Source organism: Hippocampus zosterae, chromosome 13, assembly GCF_025434085.1.
Source record: "Hippocampus zosterae strain Florida chromosome 13, ASM2543408v3, whole genome shotgun sequence".
Lineage (NCBI taxonomy): Eukaryota > Metazoa > Chordata > Actinopteri > Syngnathiformes > Syngnathidae > Hippocampus > Hippocampus zosterae.
Window position 1 is genome coordinate 11771589 of NC_067463.1, and position 25250 is coordinate 11796838.

Here is a 25250-nt window from a genome sequence, read left to right on the forward strand (position 1 = left end):
ATTTTTTGCTCTTTATAAAGATTTTTTGGGTTGTTCATACAGGTTGGCACTCCGAAAAGTTGACAGGTATGCATTTGCCTGACTATTTAGTATTCAAAACTATCGACTGATGTTCAAGACATCGTCACACACTTGGCTTCGGTCATTAAGATTCATGAATTAGTCACTGAGAAATGACACAATACTGCACTCATCAAATCTGCATCAACTCTTGTTGTGTTCTTTGTTGGGCCGCGCCCTACTCACTCTCCAACCTCCACCTCATTCATGTTTAGATTTCTTGACGGATGGCCTCAACGTAAATGAAGGTTAGGCGATAGCATGAAAGTATTAGCGATATTCATCAAAACTGAACACGGGTAACTTTGAACCATCACACATGTATTGATCTCTTAAAGGAACAAAACACAGGGGACGGGGGACATAGATAGATAGTTTTGCCTTCCTTCAATCAATACTCGTCCCAAGCTAAAGATTGGATAAAGGTGAAGGAAGAAGAATGAAGTGCAGCGTGACGACACAAACGTCTTCTCTCTGAGAAATGGAGAGAGGCAAACAACACGAAGGCAGGGATGAAGGATGCCAGAGCCATGTTATGACAAATGTCGTTAACCAATTAGACAGTGTGTTAGAGGAGAATGCTCCCAGCAGCCACTAAAAGCCTCAGAGTCACTGACCTCACGAAGAGAATTTAATAACATACACTCTGTCCTTTCTGTTTTTTGCCGTCATCCTTCTTTTCCCCAAGAGCCACTTGGGCCATCTTTTGTCTTAGCTGGAGTGTGTGACTCTTATTTATGTTGGTCTCGGCAAACCTGCCCGACTGGGCCGCCAGGTTGGGAACCTCATATTCCCGCGGCTTGATTTTAGCTTGGTGTACACGTGACCAGATTAGCAATCAGCTTTAGCAAAAAATGGCAGCAATCTTTTAGGTGATGATTTAGAAGGAACTCAACCAAACCTGATACACCAGATGGTTGGTTCCATCAACTCCATTTTCTCTCCCATTTCTTCAATTTCTGGAGGTGCAATGGCTTGTCACCAATATTCAGCATGTATACCAGAGGAAAATACATAACACAATCTTGAATAGCTCTTTTGCTCTTCTTTTCAAGAGGAAATGTAGTTCAAATGCAATGAAACTGCCCGCGCGTTAACTACAGTAGTTTTATCGTAACTGGTAGCCCACAACCTGGCTCTCCTCACAAGCTGCTGTCACTCCCAACTGTCTTATCTTGGAAGCATAGACTTGTGGGAACTACAAACATATCATTTTGCAGTAGTCCTTACAAGACTACAGTAGTGATTCACAAAACTAAAAACTGTTTTCACACAAAAGCTACCAAAAAAAGAGCCTATAACGAGATTTTTATGAGCGTGTTTGAATCTAATTTTAAAGTGTATTATGTACTTCTAAAAGGTGTCCCAGTGTTACTCACACGTGTAATTACAACACAAGAACAGCTGAGCTTTCGATGGCTCCACAATCCCCCATCCCCAACATGAGACCCTGAGTGTGGGCCAGTAGGGTGAATAAAACTTCCCACCTGCTACTGTTCGTCCTCACACACATACACACGTCTCACTAACATCTGCCTCACCGCTCCCCTGTGTTTTGCCAACACCGGAAACTTTCAGCCTAATAGTCACAGCTCTAAGCTGCCCCACACTTTCCAAGCTTTTAATGGCGGCTCGCCTTACTTCGGTAATGCATAGCAATCAGCGTAAACATGCATGCACATGCGCACAGTGGGCTTTCTATCATTGAGTTGTGAATAGCAGAGCTGACAGCCTCCCCTGCAGTGACTGTTGAGCTGTTGGCGCCCAGAAAGAGAAAGCAGAGGGATGCAAGCTGAAGGAAGTTAGTCATACAGTAGAATCTATAAATTCCTAAGTCCCCGCGGTTGTATATTATAGATTTTAATATGAATTCCAGGGGAAAGAAATCTCAGGTCAGACAAAATGGCTGATGTCATGCTATGCATATGACTTTGGTGAACTTCACAAGCACTGACCTTAGCAAGCAACACACGGTTCTGTTTGTGTTTTGTGACATAAGAGCAACAGTTTCAATTGGCAATTCACACCCACAACGGCGGAAAACGAACGTCTTTCACTGCGCCAAGATGGGTGTGAAAATACCAAAACTCAGCCTAGACCACCCCTGTGCAGATGTCCAATGCATCTTGCGCTACACTTGCACCGGGCACAAAAATAGCGGCCACAGTGTTATAATCCATCCATCCATCCATTTTCCGAACCGCTTGATCCTCACTAGTGTTGCGGGGTGCTGGAGCCTATCCCAGCCGTCTTCGGGCAGTAGGCAGGGGACACCCTGAATCAGTTGCCAGCCAATCGCAGGGCACACAGAGACGAACAACCATCCACGCCCACACTCACACCGAGGGACAATTTAGAATGCCCAATCAGCCTGCCATGCATGTTTTTGGAATGTGGGAAGAAACCGGAGCACCCGGAGAAAACCCACGCCACCCCGGGGAGAACATGCAAACTCCACACAGGGAGGCCGGAGCTGGAATCGAACCCGGTACCTCTGCACTGTGAAGCCGACGTGCTAACCACTGGACTACCGGGCCGCCCGTGTTATAATCCTCCTTTTATAAACTTGAATGACAATCACCAATCATGAAATTATGAAAGGCATGACACATTTCTGCAACCTGACTCACTGCACGACACGACTGTCATTTGTTATCATTTTTCTTCATAACAAAGATGAACTTATTTTGACATTTCTGTGACATTTGTCTTTTATGCAAAACGCCTCCAAATCAGAAGCGTATCAGTGCACCTAAACAACGAACTGTGTCCGACCTCACATCGCTCATGTGTCACTTTATCTACGTCTGTTGTACTCTGTCAAGTTTTACATATTACTTGGAGAAACACAATCCATCCATTCAGCTGTTTTCTATAAGGTGTATGTATCCACAGTAGGGTTGCGGGTGAGCGCAAGCCTAACCCAACTGACTCTGGGCAAGAGATGGCGTACAACCAGAGTTGGTCACCAGCCAGTAGCAGAGATCACATTCCTTTGTGGTAAAAACTTGCACTCCCCCACCTTTGGACAATTTAAAATCTTCAATTAACCTAACATGTATGTTTTTCCAATTAGGGTTCGGAATGTTATGGGTTAGGTTTTTGGTAATACGGGAAGAAGCCTGAGTAAACGGAAGAAACCCACAAGAGAGTGGGGGAGAACATGCAAACTCCACACAGGATGCCCAAAGCTGACTTTCAATCGCTGAACCTCAGCAATGTTGCTGCCTCGACCACTTTACGCACAAAACGTTTTTATGACTTTTTCCTCAATTAAAATGTTCCAAAAAATAGGCAGTTGCTTTAAGAAAAAGGGGACTAAAAGCATGCTCTGAGCTTTTGCCTCACTATTAATGCACTCATTTCACTGAGTTGTTATTCCAATTCCAATATTATGGAACATGTTTTTGGGTGTCATTTTTATCCTCAGCAAATTTATTTGGTGTCTGAGGATTGTTATGATATGGGATGATTCATTAACTTAGTTAATTCATTGTAATTGGGCCCTCAGTTCATTTACTCAAAAGAAAGAAAAAAAAAAGGATTCTCAACCGTTGGCTTGGGATCCAAAAGTGGGCCGCAGGCAGCTAGTTAAACAAAAATAATTTGAAAATATACTCCACATGTGTTGTTTTTTTTACTTCTATAAAAGTTGGGTTGTGGCTTTGCAACAATTGGAAAATGCGAGTCCCAGGGTGACAACAATTAAGAATCACTCATCACAAATTCTCTCAGCACACCATTGCAAAGTATGCATGAATAACTATTTTGAGTAGTAATATAACTTGTTGGAATACTCTATTGAACATTTTTGTCAAAGAGAAAGGACACATTCATTTTCAAACACACATGTGCGCATGTATACAGTACACACACACACACACACACACACACACACACACACACACACACACACACACACACAATAATGGTCTGGTCCAGTCATGCTCATCAGTCTGTCTTTCATTTTTGAAAGCTAATTAGGCTTGATCTGAAACCTCAGAGTGCTTAATTGCCACCATGGAAACAGCTGTTCTGCCACCACCCTGCCCCCCCTCACCCCCCCCGCACAATTCAATTAGAAGCATGCATTCTGCTTGACGAGCAGCCTTCACCGCCATCAACACATCACCTGTGAGAAGGCGGGAAAGGAATAGCACAAGAGTTCAATGTCATCGTTTAAATTCATGGGAGATGACTTTAGAAGAGAAGGTTAAGATTCAAAAGTGGAACCAGCCAAGACAGTCTGTTGGCCTCTATCTCCCGAATGAGATGATTGTGGGACAGTGACGATTGGAGGAGGAAGCTGGAGATGATGGGAGCGCACAAGACATTTCAAGACGTGACCTTAAAATATGCTCTTGGAAGCAACACGCAAACATGCAAGCACATGCACACACGCGCGCATGCGCATTTGCATTCAGTTCAAATAAGCCTTGTCATGGTGACATCACGAACATTTCACGCGAGCACACACACACACGCACACACAGACACACGCGCATAGACACACACACGCACACAAACACACACAGCTCAGGGTTTTGTCCGTACATGCAGGTTTTCAGGCCATAAAGCGGTTAATAACCTTTTTTTCTCCTCCTCACCCCTCCCCCTCAAGTCACTCCCCCACCCCACCCCTTTCAACCTTCCTTCACTCTCCCCCATTTTCATCGTGTTCCACTGAGTTCACACAACACAACAATACAACCATGAGCATGATTTTTTCCGGCAGTATAAAGACATTTATTTCTATTCAATTCAAATGAATACGTGAAACGGATTCATGAAAGGACAAAGTTCTAACGAGAGCGACTATGAAAGATATCACAAGAGTGAGCAAGGTCAATAATCCGACGGGGACTTGGAAACTTGACATTACCTCAGTACTAGGCGAGACTTTGATTGGGAAACGCGGAACAGGTGCACCTGCTGAAAGGAAACGCCATTCGCTATATGACGGTGTGGATTTTTTGCGGGTACTCTTGCTTCCTGCCACATTCCACAAATATGCATGTTAGTTTATTTAAAGACTTTTACTTGTCGTCAGGTGTGAGCATAAATGATTCTTTGTCTATAATATGTGCCGTTGGGTGGCTGGGGAGCAGTCCAAGTTGTATCCCGCCTCTGGCACAAAATCAGCTTGGATAGGATCTGGCTGGGACAATTTAGAGTCTTCATGGAATGCAACATTCACGTGTATGGAATGTGGGAGGAAACCCGAGTAAATGGAGAAAACCTACGAGAGAACAAGCAAACCCCACACAAGAATGTCGGAGCCCCGATCTGAACCCGCAACAGCTTAACTTTCTAACATGTTTCTATATTAAAACAAATAAATGAATTAAAAATTGTTGAGCAGTGTTAAATGCAAGTTAAATTTGATCAAATGTGTCTGTCGTGAAACAAGACAAGACTAACGGAACGATTCTGAAATCACCTTATTCTTTCCAATCGCTATTTAATCAAATGGGGGATGAAACTTTGACATAAAGCAGCCGAGGCTGAGAAAGTCATTGTACGAGGAGCGAATGTGAAACACATGTGCTGCCTTGTCAAAAAAGACGCACTTTTCTCATGCGTTTCATGCTGTGAATATTTCAGTGAAGACAGCTTTCAAACACAGATGGATTGGATACGGTGATATAGTTTCACTCTTGGGTGGGGTAATCCTGCAAACGAAGCAATGACCGTGAACAATCACCTCGGGGAGGGGAAGACAACACAATTAAAGACGGACTACCTCCACCGATCAATAAATGGAATCAACATGAATGGTCATCATCCAAAACAAATGTTACCTTGCAGGTCAATATAGCATCTAGGAAAGTATCACTCTGCTAACTATTGGACACACACACACACACACACACACACACACACACACACACACACACACACACAGACAGTTTCCCACTTGCTCAGGGCTCTTCCTTCTACTGTAATTATGAGACTCGTAAAACAGGCTGACATCATGGCGCTGTCTCTTTTTCAAGCACATTACAGTAAAACCGGCATATTTATCGACCTGCAGGTGTCAAAATCTCACGGCTGACTTCAGCAATACCGGAAGAGCCCACCCTCCTCGTTGCACGACACCATCTATTGTTTATTTGATTTTTTTTGCCTCGTTAAAGTCGGCGATATGCTCCATTATTGCACACACACCCACACAGACACACACGCGCACACACACACACACACATGTCAAACGAATAATGAAAGGAGACTGAACTAAACAAAGAGGGAATTGAAGGAAGACCCAAAGAGCAAAGCATAAACACATCATTATTATCACTTTTTCGCCAGTCGCCGCGCCAAAACGAAATGAGGCAGAGTCCAAGTTGCAATCTAAACAACTAATGATTGCAAGTGACCAGAAGTACAAAGTATTTCTGTGGCTGAGAAGTAAGGAGTGATGGAGGGCAAATGTTACAGCCACTTGTTTGACAGCTTCAATGATGATAAAAAATTGCATTCATCGTTTATTTATCCTCGTCTCAAAGGAGCGGATTGATAGAATTCCTCTTCGTGTGCGAAGAAGAGCGTCTGCCAATGAGCTGTCAAGACACAGGCCTCAATATCTGACCCAGGAACAGGAAGGGACCTGAACATAACGCATACGCACACACAGACACACACAGATACACACACCCTCTTCCCTTCCTTCCTACAATCCCTCCTCTCTGCACGCACAGATACACACACCCTCTTCCCTTCCTTCCTACAATCCCTCCTCTCTGCACGCCTGCCAATTGTCCGTAATTGAATTTCCCCGAAGGATGAGGATCCGTCTTTGTATTTCCATCGTGCTGTAAGTCATAAAGTTGAAGAAGTCCCTCGTTAAAACAAGGGTGGGCGGATGACTGAAGTCCACTGTGGTGTACGAGTCTGCGTGTGTGTGTGTGTGTCTGAGAGAAATGTTTCGCAGGCCAAGTAGGTTCAAGGGAATACTTGGATCAGAGTTTCTTTTTTTTAATTATTGAGGGTTACTAAACGGTTCAGCCACCGCAAGACGGGTCTTCAATATTAGGATTTGCCAGAGGATTACAGCTTTCGACAGTCCCTTTTTTTTACTCCGCGTAGATGTTTTTTGACTTTGGTCTGATGAATGTATTCGGTGGGATTTGTTGCAGAAATTGTACAACTATTTGTCACAATTCTTGTGCCGTTATTTGAGTAAACAAAAAAAAATCTTGACATGTCACTTCAATTGTTGGAACATTTTGACAGTTGAATTTCTCATAATTCAGTTCTAATCAAATTATAATTTTTTTGACACCTTTTTTTCCTGTAAAATTGAAAAAAAAATACATTGGATACATACTCTTAACCTTACGACTTTATTCCCCTAATATTACAACTTCATTGTATTTTCCAAACGGTATTGACATAGTTGATACATTTCTATAGTCTTCTACCATTTCTCTGACTTGATTGTTGGAGTATTTTTGCATTATGAAAAAGAAAAAAAAATCACAGGTATTGCAGAATAGCTTACTATAGAAACAAGTCAACAAACCTGATGGCATTAGTGCGAGAACGCGGGGAATGATCGGAGTCTTAACTTGTCTTGCATAGTTTATTGGATCACTCGTTGAGATAGCATCTATTTTATTCGGAGTTACCCAATCTTGTTGGCATGTGTGTAAGTACGCGTGTGCATGCATGCGTGTTTGTTGCAGAGTACTTTTGTGTCAGGCACTTGTAGCGAGGTCAGCGTCCTTTAAGAACAAGCCGTTGAATTGGGGTGGGGGTAGGGGGGTCGTACTTGGTGGGTTGGTGCACACTCTGCGTGGCCGTCGAAATGACAGAGAGCAATAATGGGATAAGAACACCTCTGAGGTGGAAGCTGTCATTTAGACGCTAGCCACATTTACGCAGCTACGCTTTCTCTGTTGCGCAGCTACGCTTTCTCTGTTCTTCTCACAGCACTGATCTTCTCCTTCCTATTCAAAAGCATCGCATTCTGCCGGGGAAGGGGAGGTGAGGGTATGTGCTACAGCTCTCATCCTGGCCTCATGATGCGTTTTAATGAGGCTAAGTCGCCGTGGTCAATTAAAACACACTCGGCATCGGGCCGAAATAATGCCAGAGACTTGAAAACTTGTGAGCGACATCGCAGGGAGGGATCACCGGTCAGCTTCCAGTTTCCTCTTTTGCATTGTTACTCTGCATGAGGGTGTTGCATAAGCCTCTCCAAACCAACGCGTGAGATGGAGGGGAGAGAAAGAAGATGGATGGATGGAGGAGAGCGATGGAGAGGAAGAAGATGAGAGTGACCAAGGAGGAGAATGAGGGATCTTTTGAGAGGGATGGGGGGCAGGGGTGGGTGCCAATGGCTGGCGATGACGGTCCCGCTGGAGAATGCCGACTATGCCTGTGGAGTGGCACTAATGGAGCCAGAGAGGCGATGCAGTTGCCTGCCCTGGAGGGGGGATATTGTGCTACTGGACAAGGCGGCTTGACGTATAGCCAAGATGGAGGATTAGAGGAAAGGGAGGAGGCCGGCACCCGCGGGCGGAGAGAGGCGGCCATGTTAGGTCTGCTGACTGATTGACATCAATGGAACGATTTCTCCCCTTTCTCCTCTCGTCCCTGCCACCATTTTTCTGGATGTTAAAAAAACAATTTCAGAAATTCATACTATTGGTCAGTCCATTTGCAAAATATTGACCAATTTAAAGTGTTGAAAATCACTTGCTCTTTTTGACGATGCAATTCTATTAGTTGAACAAACGCGCCGGTTTGGGAGAATCCTGAAATATTTTGGAGGTGTGAAGATTCAGCCCGACGCCAACCGTTTTTTTTTTTTTTTTGGTGCCATTTATCTTTGGCAGTGTGCGAAATTTTCCAAATGTAAAATATGAGGCTGGGTTCAGGCAGGGTAACATATTTTATATATCACACCAGAAATTGGAACTACTACAGTATTTTGCAGGAATATTCCGCTTTATGGGGTCCTGTGCAAAAGTCGCTGGATGATAACTCCTAATGTATGGTTATAGCATTTTTGTGGGATACAACAGCTTCTGTGACTAAGAATCAGAATAGCTTTGAGTTAGGATAGCAGCTGATGCAATATGACATCTTGTGATCTAGCCTAAATGTAAAAGCGTTGACTGATTACACACTGAGGATTTGGTCATTTAAAAGACAATCTCAACACTTTATTCGAGCACCAGAGCTATAATGCCGAGGTCAATACTGCTGAGTGGATGTGATTTGGGCGAGTCGAGGAGCTGTGCATGATAAATTGTCCTGATTACAACATAATCCCGCCCATAACTCATCGAGCGGGGACACAGATATATCAACACGCGCCGCGCACGGAGCCATACCTGCAGAGGGAGGTCGGCCAGGGGGAGACGCGCACATTTTGCTGCCGTCTACCTCTACCGCCTTCCTTGCATGATGAAGTTAAGCACAGAGCATTAATTGGCAAACAGGTTTTCGACATGGAACAGAAACGTGATTTTGACACTTGGTGGGCGGAGCCACCACACACAGGAATAAAAATAACAATGAAATAACACGCCAGTGAGGCAAGTCTGGATTATTTCCACGACCTCACAAATATTTGTTCGCGCGCGCACACACACACACACACACACACACACACCTGAGTTATTGTGTATAACACACTATCTGCTATCTCCAGTGATGGCTGATAAAACTTCACCTCCTTCTCATCTTCTTTCTTGACTTTCTCTGCATATCCCTTTCACAGCTCACTCACAATGTACAAAAAACTTGTGTCATCGCTTCATTGTCTTCCTCCGCTATTCTTTTTTCTTTTCCACACCATTTAAGACAGCAAACACATCTCAAATCTCTGCGTTAAATAGCCATCAGTCATTCTGGCTTCCCTCCATCCTCGCTGTTGGTGTCCCCCTTTTTCGAAGTATAATTCGTTGCTTCTTGCCACCACTCCTGCCTGGCATGTTCATTATCCTGGAGATCTCGTTGGATGCTCCCCAAGACCTTTCACCTGTGAGCTACCGACCTCTGACACTCACACACCCAACAGGTTATTGATTGATGTGCCGTGCCAAATTGGCGGCATGTTGTGTTCGTTGTAGGCAAGATTACTTTGATCGTGTGGTGCATTTTCTACATAATCTGTCACTCAAACAATTCAGTTTGGATATTGGACATTCAAAGGATTTTTTTTTTGTAACGACAGCCCACACTGCTTTGCAGCTCTTTTCAATATGATTTGTAAACTGAAATGTCCAGTTGACAGTTGTATGGACTAAAAGCAGTCTTTCAACCACGATAGAGGCCAGCAACAATAAAAGGCACAAAAAGGAAACAGACGTTCATCGATCTTCTATCTATCTTCTGCCATCTAGTGGAAGAGCATAGAATTGTTCTGTGTGCCAGTATACGTCACTGGCATAGATAGTTGAGCAAAGATACATTATTTGAAGCAAATACATGATTTTTGGATCAATTAAGTGAAACTACCCACAGTACAGCTGATGATTTCTCACAGTCCACTAGTTGGGGATCACTGAACTAAGCCACACACCAAATCATACATAAAATTGCAAGGAAAAAAAAATCTCATGTAATGTCAAATGGCGCAGAAATCATTTGTACATTGTATTTTATTTTTCCTGATTTTTGTTGGCCAAACCACTGAACACAAAAGTGAAATATGGTGATTTTGAGAAATGCACGAACAAGAACAGAATGTACACATATTGTATCAATGTGTCATTTTTTTTTCAAGAGGGGTTACATTTCCACATGGCAGTTAAGAATGCTAAAATGTTACACCGTGATGGTAAAAGTTTCATTTTGGAACTGATTATTTTCATTTCCATTATTTCCCATGGGAGAAATAAGCCAAGTACTTGAAAAAATCTATCTCTTGTGAGCATCTGATTGCAAGACGCAGTAACAGTCATATGAGAGTCCCGGAATTTTGTTGGGCGGCACTAAATGAAGAGACAAGATAATATTAAGAACTTGATTTTACGCATCCAATCTGCCTTTGGAATTCTGTTGATTCAAGAACAGATGGTGGTCATTCCTATCTGACTGCGCTTCGTTCGGCTCATTCAGAAACAAGTTTGTTCTGGCTGTGATCAAATTCAAGCAAGGCCTTTTCAGTTCACGTTCACATTTTGTCTGTTTAACAATCTTTTGTACGGGCGCCATCTCAATAATGCCACTGCGGCTTTGGCAAAGGCCTTTTCTGAATCCCTTGAGAATGAATTGCAGCATTGTGTCAGGATATGAATGGTAAAAATCACTTCTTAGGAATGAGTGGCCTTGAGCAATTCAGACGTCAATCATGTTACTCATGCAAAGGCAAATGAATGACTCAGTGACACTCAGCACCTTCACGCAGTTGTAAGCCCTTGTTTGCACTCAAGGTGATTCCTCGTGTGAGAACAGGTCGCATGGAAGTACCTCAACTTTAAAAAAAAAAAAAAAAGTGGAACAAATAAAAGTATTTCCCAGTTCAGTTGGATGCTTCCTCTGAGTCAGAATGACTTCTGGACTGTTGGAAAGCATCTGCTGGGAAGATGTGAAAAGAACTCTATTGTTTTATGGGAGTGTGTGCAGGAGAATTTTTATCTCTGTGAAAGTGCATTCAAAGAAATAGGAGTGGGGCAGGAAATCGTCCTGAATGCTGAAATGGTGAGTTGGCGCAAGTTCGTGTTCACAATGGGAACGAGACTGAGATGTTTAGGGGAATTTAAATCCTTTCCTTGGATGGTCACGGTGACATGTTTATGTACTGTGTCATATGAAAACAATCGCTAAAATATATCTCCATTCATCACACTGAGGAACATTAGTAATGCTGTCAAGTGTAAAGGATATCGGGCAACGTCGAAATAAAATTTGAAAAACTATAAACTATATATATATAAACACACACATACACGTCCCACTTCCTCTCTTCTTTAGCTCTCATGTCCATTAATGCCCTGCCCCCACCCCCTTAAAGAAAATCATATCTTAATTACTTTATTATCAAAATGCTCTTTGGGGTCCACATAATATAAACGTATTTTACCCACATATGTTGAATTTTGTCATCGTTATTGTAGGTAAATGCTAAGAAGGACATTCCCACCTTGGACATGCCACCTCCTGCTGAGATCTCCTGACTAGGACATTCTTCACCTTTCACCTCTCTCGGACCCAAGAGGCTGTCGTCACTGTGGCAACTAAAAGCACTGGATTTATTTTCTATGAATTACAAAAAACATTATTTACGAAGAGAGCTTTTCTCTACATCTGACCTCCGCCATTTTCCTTTCTCCTCATTCTCCTCCTCCATGTTAGTTAACTGTCGACACGCCTGGAAGACCCACTTGTTCCCAAATGTTTGCACTCTTCGAATCATTGTGCAGAACTTGTCGTCTCGACCGAGGTGGCAAGTGCATGAGTGTGTGTGCCTTAAATGTATGTATGTGTGAGTGTGTGTGTGTATCAGGGTTTACAAAAGACAAAGACACAACCTACTAGGCTGCTAAGCAACAATGCTGCTTGGTAAAGCCTCATCATGGCAGTTTAACTGAGGATTAAATGTTATTACATGCACAAACATACATCTCACACTGACACACACACACATACACACACACGTTGATCTCTGATTTTGTAGACGGCGCATGTGCATTCGGTGTATAAACATCTTGAGTTTCATGTTGGGGCACGTCTAATTTACCGCGTTTGGGAATTTGGCAGACCGCAGCGCAACACGCTGCGTGTTCAGGTGGACCAATGGAGTTTGGTTTTACACGCCCTGAGTGCAATTGACAGTTTGGTGACGGAAAATAAAGTTGACTTCAGACCAGCTCGGAGCAGGTTCGAAATGCAATTTTTGGTGAATTTGATCAAGGTGGAGGAAAACTGCGCTCCGCTGACATGTGCGGTGGATATCATTTCACATGGACATTTGAGATTACAAAAGTATGAATTGCATTGTCAAAGTAGTAAGACTTTTATATACAAACACATCCTCTAAAAGCAGCACAGGGACTTTGTGGGGAGCACATCTGCCTCCTAATTCTTATGGTTCAGAGTTCAATTCTCGACTCTGGGCTTCCTGTCTGTAGATTTTGGCCTCCGTTTTCATCGTGCTTGGCGTGGCCTAAGCCTGCGCAGAGGTGGGTCAGACCCAATGTTGGTCATTTCGTAGACGAGTGAGCATGTGCCGGCAAATCTGCAGGAGGGCGAGCTGCGCTTCTGTTGGAGTAGTCACAGTCGACTTCAAGCATGCCCTAAAAGTGTCTCCTTTGAAGGCATTAAAATGTGGCAGCATGCATTCAAGTTTTGATATGGCTTAAGCACATTTGCACCATGAACTTGTAACTTGGAGACCCGCTCCCTACCCTCTCCCTGATTGTTTGTGTGTCCATTGCTGTGCTACCCAGCTGGATGATTTAAAAAATATAAGACAGTGATTGACACCGTTTACATGTATATATGAATGAAATAAATTGTGTTGCACCAGCTATCTACCCTGCGTCAGCCACTTCGGCTTGGTCTGAGCAGGTGTTAAATTAAGATGGACTTTTTGCCACCAATCAGCCAGGGCGCATCTCCAAGATACTCCTTCTGCTGTGCTGGGCCACCCAGCTTGGAAGAGTCCGGTCTGCCAAATTGTCAAATACGCTTAGTAAGCCTTGAGCCAGATCACCCGCAGCAAATGCTTTAGAAAATGAAAAAAAACCTGCGTCCCTTTTAAGCGTAAGAACTGATGATGAGAATTGGTGAAACCTGTTGTTTTTTCACCTTGCAATGCTTGTCTCAGACAAGTGTGACACTGCAATGAAGCAGGGCAGGAAAATAACAAACACACAATAAAATCCAAACATCCCATCAATCTGAACTCACTCACATTGACTCAACCACATTTGCGGAATTACAGAATGTTCTCTTTTCACCCACCACACCATCCTTTAATCCATCCCCAAGCATTTACTTTACAGTTTTAATAAAAGCAGAGCGTCATAAAAGGTGCCAGAATTGAACCTCGTCAGTTCCATGGTCATAAAGTCCAGGATTGCACACACACACACACACACACACACACACACATCTGTATGTGACCGAAAGGGTGATTTGTGCAGCGGCTCGCCGGTTGTCCGGGTTCTTGGCAAAGGTGCTGATCTTTTAGTGGGCCATCATGTTTTACAGAGTCCATCTAATGAACTGGCTCTGTTGGACCCAATCACCTTCTCTTTCTGTCTCTTAGCTCTCGCTTGGAGCAAACATGCACAGCTGTGGTTCTCAGCACTCGAAAATGGAATACAGAGACAGAGCATGTGTGTGTGTGTGTGTGTGTGTGTGTGTGTGTGTGTGTCATGGCAAATTCAGAGAGACATGGTTACTGGGGTGCTGCCCGCCACATGGCGTCTCCAGATGTGCGAAACCCAATGCAGTCTGTGCCCTGCGGTATTGGTAAATATGTGTGTTTAGGACGCAGGTGTTTAAAAAAATGGATATATTATGACAAACTGACATCTTAATTGCATGTATACCAACATTTGGAATGCCTGAAATTGTGCAATTACTGAGTCAATTTTTGTGTGTGTGTGTGAAGGAGCTGTTCAGATTTTGGCCCAATTATGACGATTTATGTTTGCTTGGAGGAGCAGTGCAACGAATATAATTCACCATCATTAACACAAAGACGTATTCGTGTTAGAATCCAACCATAACGTTCAAGCAGACATTTTCAGAGGGTGAACAACCGTTATGCATGCCGGCAAATGATTTATCAACACAGGGTGTTTAATTTAACAGGGGCTAGGTTGCTTTCCCCCTTAAGAACGTTTGTCCACATTCATTCATCTTTCGAACCGCTTGATCCTCACTAGGGTAGCGGGGGGTGCTGGAGCCTATCCCAGCTGTCTCCGGGCAGTAGGCGGCGGACACCCTAATTGGTTGCCAGCCAATCACAGGGCACACAGAGATGAACAACCATCAGCCTGCTAACCATCCATGTTATTGGAATGTGGGAGGAAACCGGAGGACCCGGGGGAAACCCACGCAGGCCCGGGGAAAACATGCAAACTCCACACAGGGAGACCGGAGCTGGAATCGAACCCGGTACCTCTGCACTGTGAAGTCGACGTGGTAACCACTGGACTACCGGGCCGCCGTGAAATGTTTGTCCAAATCTCACCCCAAATATTGCCCTTACATATAGCTTATAAAGTATTTAAGATGGTGATTTTTTTACTCCGGAATAGATTCATTTGATTTTTTATTTCCAATCAGAACATTTGATTCTAATTCTAAACAAATTGGTAACCAGCAGAAGGGATCATTGACTTCATTTGCATGTGCTGTTACCATGACTCCAAAGCGTTAACAAACTTTTTAAAAGTTAATATGTACAGTGTTGGTTTGATGATGCTTAAGGACACCTGCGATGGACTGTCAACCCGTTCAGCGTGTACCCTGCCTTTCGCCCAAAGTCAACTGAGATACGGCCCAGTTACCCACAACCCTGAACAAGATAAGCAGTATAGAAAATAGATGGATGGATGAATAGCGCAGTGTGCAGTGTGTGTAGTTGTAATGATTGCACTCATATCAGATAAAGTAAACTAATTTGAGAAAGGGAGATTTTTATTGTCTAATTATGGGGTATGTAGCAAAGGAGATGAACATTCCATCCAACCATTTTCTAATCCGCTTATCCTCGTTGGCGTGCTGGAGCCTATCCCAGCTGTCTTCGGGCAGTAGGTGGGTTACACCTTGAACTGGTTGCCTGCCATTCGCAGGGCACACAGAGATGAACAATCATTCACGCCCACACTCACACCTAGAGCGTCCAATCAGCCTGCCATGCATGTTTTTGGAATGTGGGAGGAAACCGGAATACCCGGAGAGAACCCACGCAGGCATGGGGAGAACATGCAAACTCCACACAGGAAGACCAGAGGCCATCAAACCCTGCACCTCCGCACTGTGAGGTGGGACGTGCTAACCAGTCGACCACCGTGCCGCCTTATAAACATTCCTTTCTTCCTAAATAGATTGAGAGCTTGACTCCATAATATGTTATTGTCTCCATACAGTAAATATTGCTTGAATGTAGTGAGAAAAACAAGAAAAAGAATGTGATATGTAATTTACAGGAAATTTGAGGACATGAAGCCTACAACTACTGCACTAAGGTTAAAAAGCATACACACACACGCACACACACACACACACACACACACACAATTTTAAGCTCTAACAGAGTGAATACAAAAATGTTCATAATAGCAGGTTGAGTAAGTGTTCTTAAATATAGCAGCACTGCTGGAAGAAGCAGAGACTTCGCACATACCATCTGACCCCAATAGAAAACTTAACACAGTTCCACTTCCACAGAGAGATTCTCAAGGGTTTCATGTTATGTTTTCTAAAAATATAATTAGACGCCGCATGGGGTAAAGGCACACACAAAAGAATTAATATTGACTACAGCTTTGCGGTTGAAACGCGCACTAAATGACTTCCATACGTCTGACAAATACGCTCGCAGCTTTGTGGCTGCCAAGGCGCCAGATTGCAAACATTTTTTTCCCATTGTCCGCAAGCACACTTGTTGTCTCTTTCCGCGTATTTTCATAATCTATTTTATACAAACACACTGATCATGACCAAATACCACCACCCAATGAATGCTGTTCGGATGGACGAGGCACACTTGTTCACGGAAGATGCGCCCCAAGAAGTGGTTGAGACGTACACCACCACTGCTACATAAACGTATGTTTGCGCACTCACAGGCCGGTGGTCTGTGACAGCTGAGTGGAGAGAAGTATAGCTGGGATGTATTTTTACCTTTGGCCCACACGCAAAGTAAATGCCAAGACTTGGCTTGGGCAACACACACGCACACACACACACAAACATGCACACAGCGGTGCACGGGCAGACACACAACCTCAGACATGACAGGTCGAGCACAGCCAACCGTCAGAGCAGCCGCAGAACATAAACAACTTTCACACAATGAGAATCATCTGTGTGTGTCAATATTGTTTCAGATAAATTCATTCAGCTGGATTTACAGCATATATAAATACCTATGCATCTATACAGTATATACAACGCCATAATTATTCCCAGAGACCACAAAAAACCATGATGAGCAGTTGGTTCCCACAGTCTGAGATGTACAGATCGTTTTAACGCCAAGCACTATGACAGAACGTAGAGCTCGAAGGTGCTGCAACAGTCAGCGGTGCACGCCTTTGAATGGGGCTGTTGATTTTCTGTGACTAAACCTATTTACTCCCCATGCAAGGCCAAATGTAACTTTAGAGGAGAAACCCGATTCATCATGAGTGCACACAAACACACACACGCACACACACACACACACGTATGTATGCACGCGCAGTGAACAGCAGCTGTCGGGGTGCTAATCTCCATTAGCTACTGAACTGGCCTCAATGGAGAGAGCCATTGAAAATCCCATGTGTCCTTCTCATTCGCCCATGTACCATCGCATTGTTGTTGCTAAGCTTCCAGCTGCGTCAGAGCAAATTGGCCATTTAGGTTTTCAAGTTGCTTGTTTTCAAGCAAACTTGGCGACACGAACAAAAGTATCGGGACTGCAGGGATAGGAAAGTAGAGTGTAAAAGAAAAGGAGTTGGAGTCATTGATGGTAAAAGAGAACAGGTGTCAAACTCAGTCCCGGGGACCAGATCTGGGGCACCACATCATTCGATGTCACCCGCGAAAGCAAATCTTAATCATCAACTTCCATGTTGGACGGATGAATGGAATACAGAGTAGGTTTCCCATTGCCGTTATAATAGCTTCCACCCTTATGGGAAAAAATGGGCTTGTGTCGGTGGGAATGTTTGTCCATTCATCCTGCATGTTTGTGGGATCATCGCTGATGTTGAAACTGAGAGAGGGCCTAGTGAGGTGATGATGATTAACAAATTGATTCATGATTCACAAACTCTTTCACTTCAAACTCATCCGATGCCTTTATCGGCCTTGCTTAGTACAATATATGAAAAGAAATGGACTTTCCCCAAATTGTTTCCAAAAAGTCAGAGGTGTGGAATGAGCCAAAATTAGATAAATTAGATTAGAATAATCAAGACTGAGGGTTGAACATAGGTGGTCAGGCCAACTAATGACTGATTAAGAAGTGCTGACTTTTGTCCATGGATTGTTTGGAAATCATTTCAACACAAGCTACGTTGATTAGAATGTATATGTAAAAGGCCAAAGTGGCCTCAATATCCATACTCGGCCATTAGTCAAATAGAGATGCAGACAGATTTGTGTCAAAATATTCTACATTTTCAAGCCTTGGAAAAAGTTGCACAAACAGTTAAAGTCCAATCAATGACACGGTGGAGAACATTTGCGTCGATTTCACCTTGTGGGACAGATATGGATTCTTAATGTAACCTATTTGTGGCAAGTGTGAAATTCTCTTCAGCATATTCTGTCCACAATGATGTCACATCATGTCACCAGGCCATTTGTCATTCGAATGATGTCAGACCTTTGATACGACAACGCAGAGCAGCTTAGCGATTGGTTAGAAAGGACAAAGGAAATCAGCACTTACAGTCTGTGGAGTTTCGTCGTACCCAGGAAGAGCAGCTCAGGAAAAACAGCCAGATTATTCCGATTCAGGCGCCTAAAAAATACGGAAAACGCATTATGAAACCCCCCTTTTTTTCCAAAACTGAGAGTGTTGTAAATTAGCCGCTTAATTCCCATCATTATAGCAAAATAATGAAACAGGTTAGGTTTTCATGAATAGATACACGAACCTGCATTCATTAACTCGCAATAAGAAGAAAGCATTCATTCATTCATTCATCTTTCGAACCGCTTGATCCTCACTAAGGTCGCGGGGGGTGCTGGAGCCTATCCCAGCTGTCTTCGGGCAGTAGGCGGGGGACACCCTGAATTGGTTGCCAGCCAATCGCAGGGCACACAGAGACGAACAACCACCCACGCAGACCCGGGGAGAACATGCAAACTCCACACAGGGAGGCCGGAGCTGGAATCGAACCCGGCACCTCCGCACTGTGAAGCCGACGTGCTAACCACTGGACTACCGGGCCGCCATAAGAAGAAAGCAATAAACAGTTAAATAATTAGCACTCTTACAGAGTCAGCCAAAGTGACATTTTTACATCTTATAAAACACAACCGTTTACCAAGCACATTGCAAATCACAAATCTGGATCGCAAAAATAAGAGGACTTAGGATCTCAGGTTACCATTTGAATCGCAATGGAACCACGCCACACCAAAACCCAACCACTGCCCCAAAATAAATCTTGTCTTTTCTGCAAATTTTGTTTTACTCCATGAACCAGGATATGGAGCCTGAGTAACAAATAGATGAATCATTCCCCCACCCTCACCAGTGTGGTCTAAAATGGTGCTGTTCAGTAATCTTGTCTGATCCTCCACAAACAAAGAAGCAGCTTGCTAACATACAAACAGGCAAACAATATCGAAACTTTACTTTGTGTGCGTATGTGTTTTTTGTTTTTTTTTGGTGAGGGGTGCGGGTGCCGCACCGCCCTCTACTGAGTGAAGAAGAATCTCATGAATCATATTGATGCAGCTCCTGTATTGGGTTCCCTCAGATTGTGCGAGTGCACCTAATGCTATTTGGTGACAGCGGACAAAAGAACAGACTCTCGGTTACTCTTGATGGCAACATGGCTGCCAGGCAAATAGTGAAGTGGAGAAGGTGGAAGGCAGGCAAGGCATGGGGAGAAAGACAAGAGTTCCAATGTAGGGAACGGGGGAGACTTTCTTTTAACCACAAAGGGAGAGAGGAGAAGACGATGTGGGAAAAACAAACAGGCGGTCTGGCCGGGCTACCGAATGTGTGAAAGGGACCCCACTGAGTAAACAAGGCCCTCACAGGGGAAGAACTCACAACAGCCCATCCTCACGCACACACATCCACACATCCACGTACAAATAGAAGCGTTGAGAGAACTCGGGTGAGTTTAATAATGTGGGTGCGATCATTTAACCCTGCTAGAGTGGAGTGAAGAGGTTTGTGTGCTGATGTCTGCGGGCGGATGTGCCTTGATGTGAGTCAGGGGAGAGTGAGGCAAATGAGTGACACAGTGAGTGAAAGGCTGCTGAAACTGTTTAACCTTGTCACACACACACACACACACGCACACGCACACACACACACACACACACACAAGCCCAAGCAAGAGATGCCGTGGCAGTCATGACTGGAAGGCAATTAAGAGAAGGAAACGAAATTGGGGATCAACAGAAAAACGTGACATTGACCTAATGGCAGGTCATGTATTTGCTACCTGGGCCTTCAGTGGAGACGACCCGACTTAATCCACCTCTTAATACCACCACTGTCGCATTGCAATTAGAAAAACCATCGATACTATCTAAAAAAAAACAATACAACAGCACATTATTGAAGTAGTTGAGCATGAACAGAAAAACACCAAAACATGAAATAAAATAGATGATATTCACCAGAGGTGCTGATTATAAAATGTATTCATGTGTGCAGATTGCTATCAAATTGTTCTGGCTAGTCAAACTTGGCTTGCTCTGAACAACCAATCAGAGGACGGAAAGATTGTTGATGTTATCGAGTTATTGCTGTATATGGCAGCGATATTTATTTTGTGTTCATGAGCATTTTTGGTTTCAGAGTAATCCCAAAGTATTTTAAAGTATGTTAAGTAGTTATGTTAATATCATAGTACACGTATTACATTTTTACCGGTACTTCAATTTTAAAAGTAACCTTCCTAACCCTGGTTGTGTATGTCGGTGGAATTTCCACTGCATCTTTGATCATCCAATCACAAATGACTGAGTGAATGACGAGCAATATGCAACCACATTGTCACACATATATTGGGACGAGATACGCGACTGTGCTGTACCATCCTAGCGAACTGATGTGCTGATGTGGCGGCCATGTTGGGAGGGGCAACATTCCCATCAAAAATTGACATTGAAATTCAGTTGCCAATGCCAGAACATATACCATCAATTTTACGCCACTCTTTAGAGTAAATTAACACAGTTTAAAGCAATTAATGTTGGAATTTAGGTTGTAAATACAAGTCTTGTGTATTTACAACCTAAATTCTAATACTTCTGGAAGGGTTAAGGAGAGCAGAGAAGGTCTTCCTGGCTCTGACAGGCCACCATTTCTTATGTGACAGTGAACAAAACTTTTTGGTTGTCACTCATCATGTTTTTACTCTTGACTGGTTGTTCAGCCCTGCTGCGCACACATCCTCAGTGACAAACATCTTCACATGCAGACACACGGGCTCACCTTCACAGTTACATCAGAGGCCTATTATAAATATTTAACATGCAGCAGAAGTGATGTTTCTAAATTATTCACCCATTTTCCCTTCACAGCTGCTCTGGAGGTTAAGAGGCTAAGAGCTCCAAGTCCTTCAGAGAGGCCCCCGCAATCCCCGCAGGTCTTGCCTACCTAGGAATGCCCGTTCAGTGGGCTACGCTTTCCCTGAGGAAGCGTATGAAGCTGCTGCTGCTTCTGATGGAGATGTGGAGGAGAAGAGCTATGAGCTCATCCTCTGAAAATAGAAGCTGTTAGACTAACCATAGGAGAATGAAGATGCAAAGCAATCTGTTGCAATTATATACCCTTGACTCACAATAATCACATGCACTCAGGTGCCAAAACAATAGGCACACCTGCACACTTGTATATGTTCCAAAACAAGGGCTGCGTCAGAAATTCTGCTTTTAGCAAAACTATTACGGGCATACCTTGACTGAAGAGTGTAATTGGTTTTGCGACAGAGCTCATTACTCAATTTACTTGTACAGTGTCAAAACCAGTTACCCACACAGAAATGAATTTCAATGCCAATAATCTGAACCAGTCCCCACAAAAATACATTTTTGTTAACCATTTGAAAAATAAAAAAAGCACTGTATTGTGTTTTTTAAAAAAAAAACGAGAAAAGAAAAAAGCTAATTTAAATAAACTGTATTTATCATGTGAGTCTATCGAGTGCAACTGAACAGACACAAGTACTTATGTGCTGGACGCCTACCTTTAAGGGGTGTGGCATAATGGGTAACGTCAGGAGCCAGATTCGGTTAATCTGCACGTTTGTCCCTGTTGAATTAACGGATGGAACTGCATCGGCGACTGTGGCACTCCTTACCCAAATGGGTATTTATGAAGATCGTCCATAACTGGAGTTGGACGTCCGGCAGAAGACAAACTGGTAATTTAATAATATGTTTAGTATTGTGTGCATGTATCTATGTATGTATGTCACCGTGTGTGTGTGTGTGTGTGTGTGTGTGTGTGTGTGTGTGTGTGTGTGGGTGTGTGTGTGTGTATGCCCATCTACTGTATGCATGTATGCAGTTGCAATATTATCCTGTGTATGCTGTATCCTATTAGGCAAAAGTGTGTCCTAAAGTGGATGAAGACAGAGAAGTCGGAGGTGTGAGAGTCTCTGCAACTAGTGAATGCCTCGCTGCAGCACGGCGATAATCCCTGCAGTCATAAACAGATGCTAGAGCGACACAAACTACATAGTAAATAGCCACAAGCTCACACATACTCATTTCTGCCAACAGCGTGTGGCATTTTGTGCGGCCGAGCATTCAAAAAGATATTAAATGGATACACACTCACTTTTCACACCTCAGAGCTTCACTGATATAAAGTGTGTTGCAGTTTGTGGCTGGCGGAGAAAATAACAAATCACCCCGGAAAGCAATTATTACACCGCCAACACCATTCGTATTGTTAACACATATTCCAATTTGTACCAACAAACACAGACTATCTCAAATACACGAGAGCTAGTTATTGCCGAAGACTCAACTTTTCTCTGAATTTCAACATGCATCAGCACTTACCGGCCACCATTTCAAGCACAACTGTACAAACACCGGGGAGTATGCGATCCATGAAAATCATAGTGTTGCGAAAAAACATGTTAAAAAAGTTGTCCTATCACAAAAATAAAGTTAAAAGAAGCTCAAATTCACATATTTTGAAAACCCAATGGAGAGTGTCAAATAAGAACTTGTTTGATCACAAATATTTGTTCTCGTGTCGTGTTACTCAAAATTTGACGTAAAAAAAAAATTACACATTGACTGCTCCTGCTCGTTTTGAGCATTATTGAATTTCTTAAGGCGCAACTCTTGTATATTGGATCTCACAGTGTATCTAATGTGGCCCAAGAATGCTACATGGGTGTGTGTGTCTGTGTGTGTTTGTGTGAGTTTTTCCAGCAATGTTTGTCGTTTACACTGCAAAAGATCCTTCAGTGAACTCAAGGTTCTACCAATCTTATCTCTAAAAGAATGGCAGATAGCATCAACGCCTTCAGACTTTTTATCTCGTCCGAGAATTCCTTGGCCAGCAAGCGTCATTCAAAGTCTTCCTCTGATACGAGCAAACAAGTGTAAATACAAAAACTTGGCTGCTGCAGTGCGCACAATAGGGAAATCTATCTCCAATGCCTTTTTACAAAGGAGCGCACAGAGCAAGTAATTTCAGGCTCTGCTGCTCAATAAATAAAACACAGACACACACACACACACACACACACACACACACTCCCAGCGACTTAGCTCAGAGATGATCAACCGCATTAAAGCCATCACTCAAAGCTCCAGCGAATACTTTATGTACAGTCCATTATTTTGAAATCACTGTGGGTATCTAGGACAGACAAATGATTGCGTGCGATTTACTGTGTCAAAACATTACAACACATTCAATCTCTTGTGTAATCCGTTGATAGACACATCTCAAGACTTGTAATAATACCTCAGCAATTATTGTACTCGACACTGTCAATTTAATCTCTGACATGTGATTGCTCAATTACTGGCTAATTATACAATCCTTTATCTCCACCGTGCCACAAAATCCCATAATTAGTGTTCATGACTTACTTGGTGACTGTTCACAGGTTTTGGATGGCCGCCGTATACTATTCAAATGTTAGATCATGATATGAAGATCAAGTAGTCGCCTTCCTTTTCTAGCCATGGGGCAAAATGCATGACATTCCACTATGCACAGGACAATGGAAATAGAGAGGGTGAGACGGGCGGGTATTAAAAAATAACACGAGAAAAAGGAGGAGAAAGTGTGTGTGTGTGTGTGTGTGTTTTGGAAGGATAGAATTCAAGTGACAGTGCCGACTTTGCAAATGAGAATGCACATGCATGAGTGTATCTAAACCCGCGAAGGTGTTAGTGTACTGTATGTGCATGTGTATGCCGTGACATGCCTATCTCCTCCACAACTCCTTACACCCCACCTCCACACCCTCCAGCTACTGCCACACACCTGACCCCACCCGGCCTGAGCCCTGCAGGGCCTGTCACACACACACAAAAAAAAAAAGATGAGAGAGGAGGAGGAACCGTTTTCCAAAACGGCGGGGGGCAGTCACTGTGGATCCGTCACCCCATTTTAGGACCCTCTCCTATGAGCAGTGGTGCCCAGCAGGCTCCCAACAGCCTCCTGGAGGATGGGGGCCCTTTGAAATCAGCCTCAGACTCCAGACTTCGGAGATGTGCCATTGTTTGGCAGCTGCAGGGGGGCATTAATGGCTGGCTCCATCTTTGTGTTTGTGAACATGCAACGCCAGAGATGGTGAATTACAGTTGAAGACCCTTAAGGAGGACTAAAGAAAGAACCATGTTGTGTCAGAAAGTTAGCTTCCATTAGAGGTGTTTGTTGCCTTTGGAGACAAAACAAAGAAACAAGCGCGTCCTGTTAGACGAAAGAGATTTGCTGTGCTCGTCGTTCAATTGTCTGTTTTGAGCGTAGAAGTCGGGGCATCAGGTCAATCTAATCCTGGTCATAAACTCTGAAAGTGGATTAACCATTTTCATACACCAGGCCTTGTACACTTTGTATGCCAGGCAACAAAACAGGATCGTCTGCAAACTCCTATTTAGCTTAGCTAAGAGGCTTCTGTACATTTTGGATCAGCCACTTTCTACTTCAGTACATAAAAAGTCACTCGGACTTTGGCTTATTTTTATTCAATTGTGTTTTAACAGCAGCTCTGATTCCATTGCACAAAGCACTATCGCTGTCAAAGGCTCCTGGCCATACTTCCACATAGTTAACTATTTCCTATTTTGTCTGCAGCCACACGCAGCAATTCCGCGAAGAAACTTGATGACTGGAG

The 25250-nt window shown here is 43.5% G+C and overlaps 1 protein-coding gene across 5 annotated transcripts in view; it reads right to left on the reverse strand.

Moving 5' to 3' along the window:
• slit2 (slit homolog 2 (Drosophila)) overlaps positions 1-25250 on the reverse strand; it is a 93730-nt gene that overhangs the window by 63998 nt on the left and 4482 nt on the right. For all 5 annotated transcript variants that reach the window (XM_052084775.1, XM_052084776.1, XM_052084777.1 and 2 more), the window contains exon 4: positions 18635-18706. In XM_052084775.1, coding sequence (XP_051940735.1) covers positions 18635-18706 — 72 coding nt within the window. The remainder of the gene's footprint in view (positions 1-18634; positions 18707-25250) is intronic.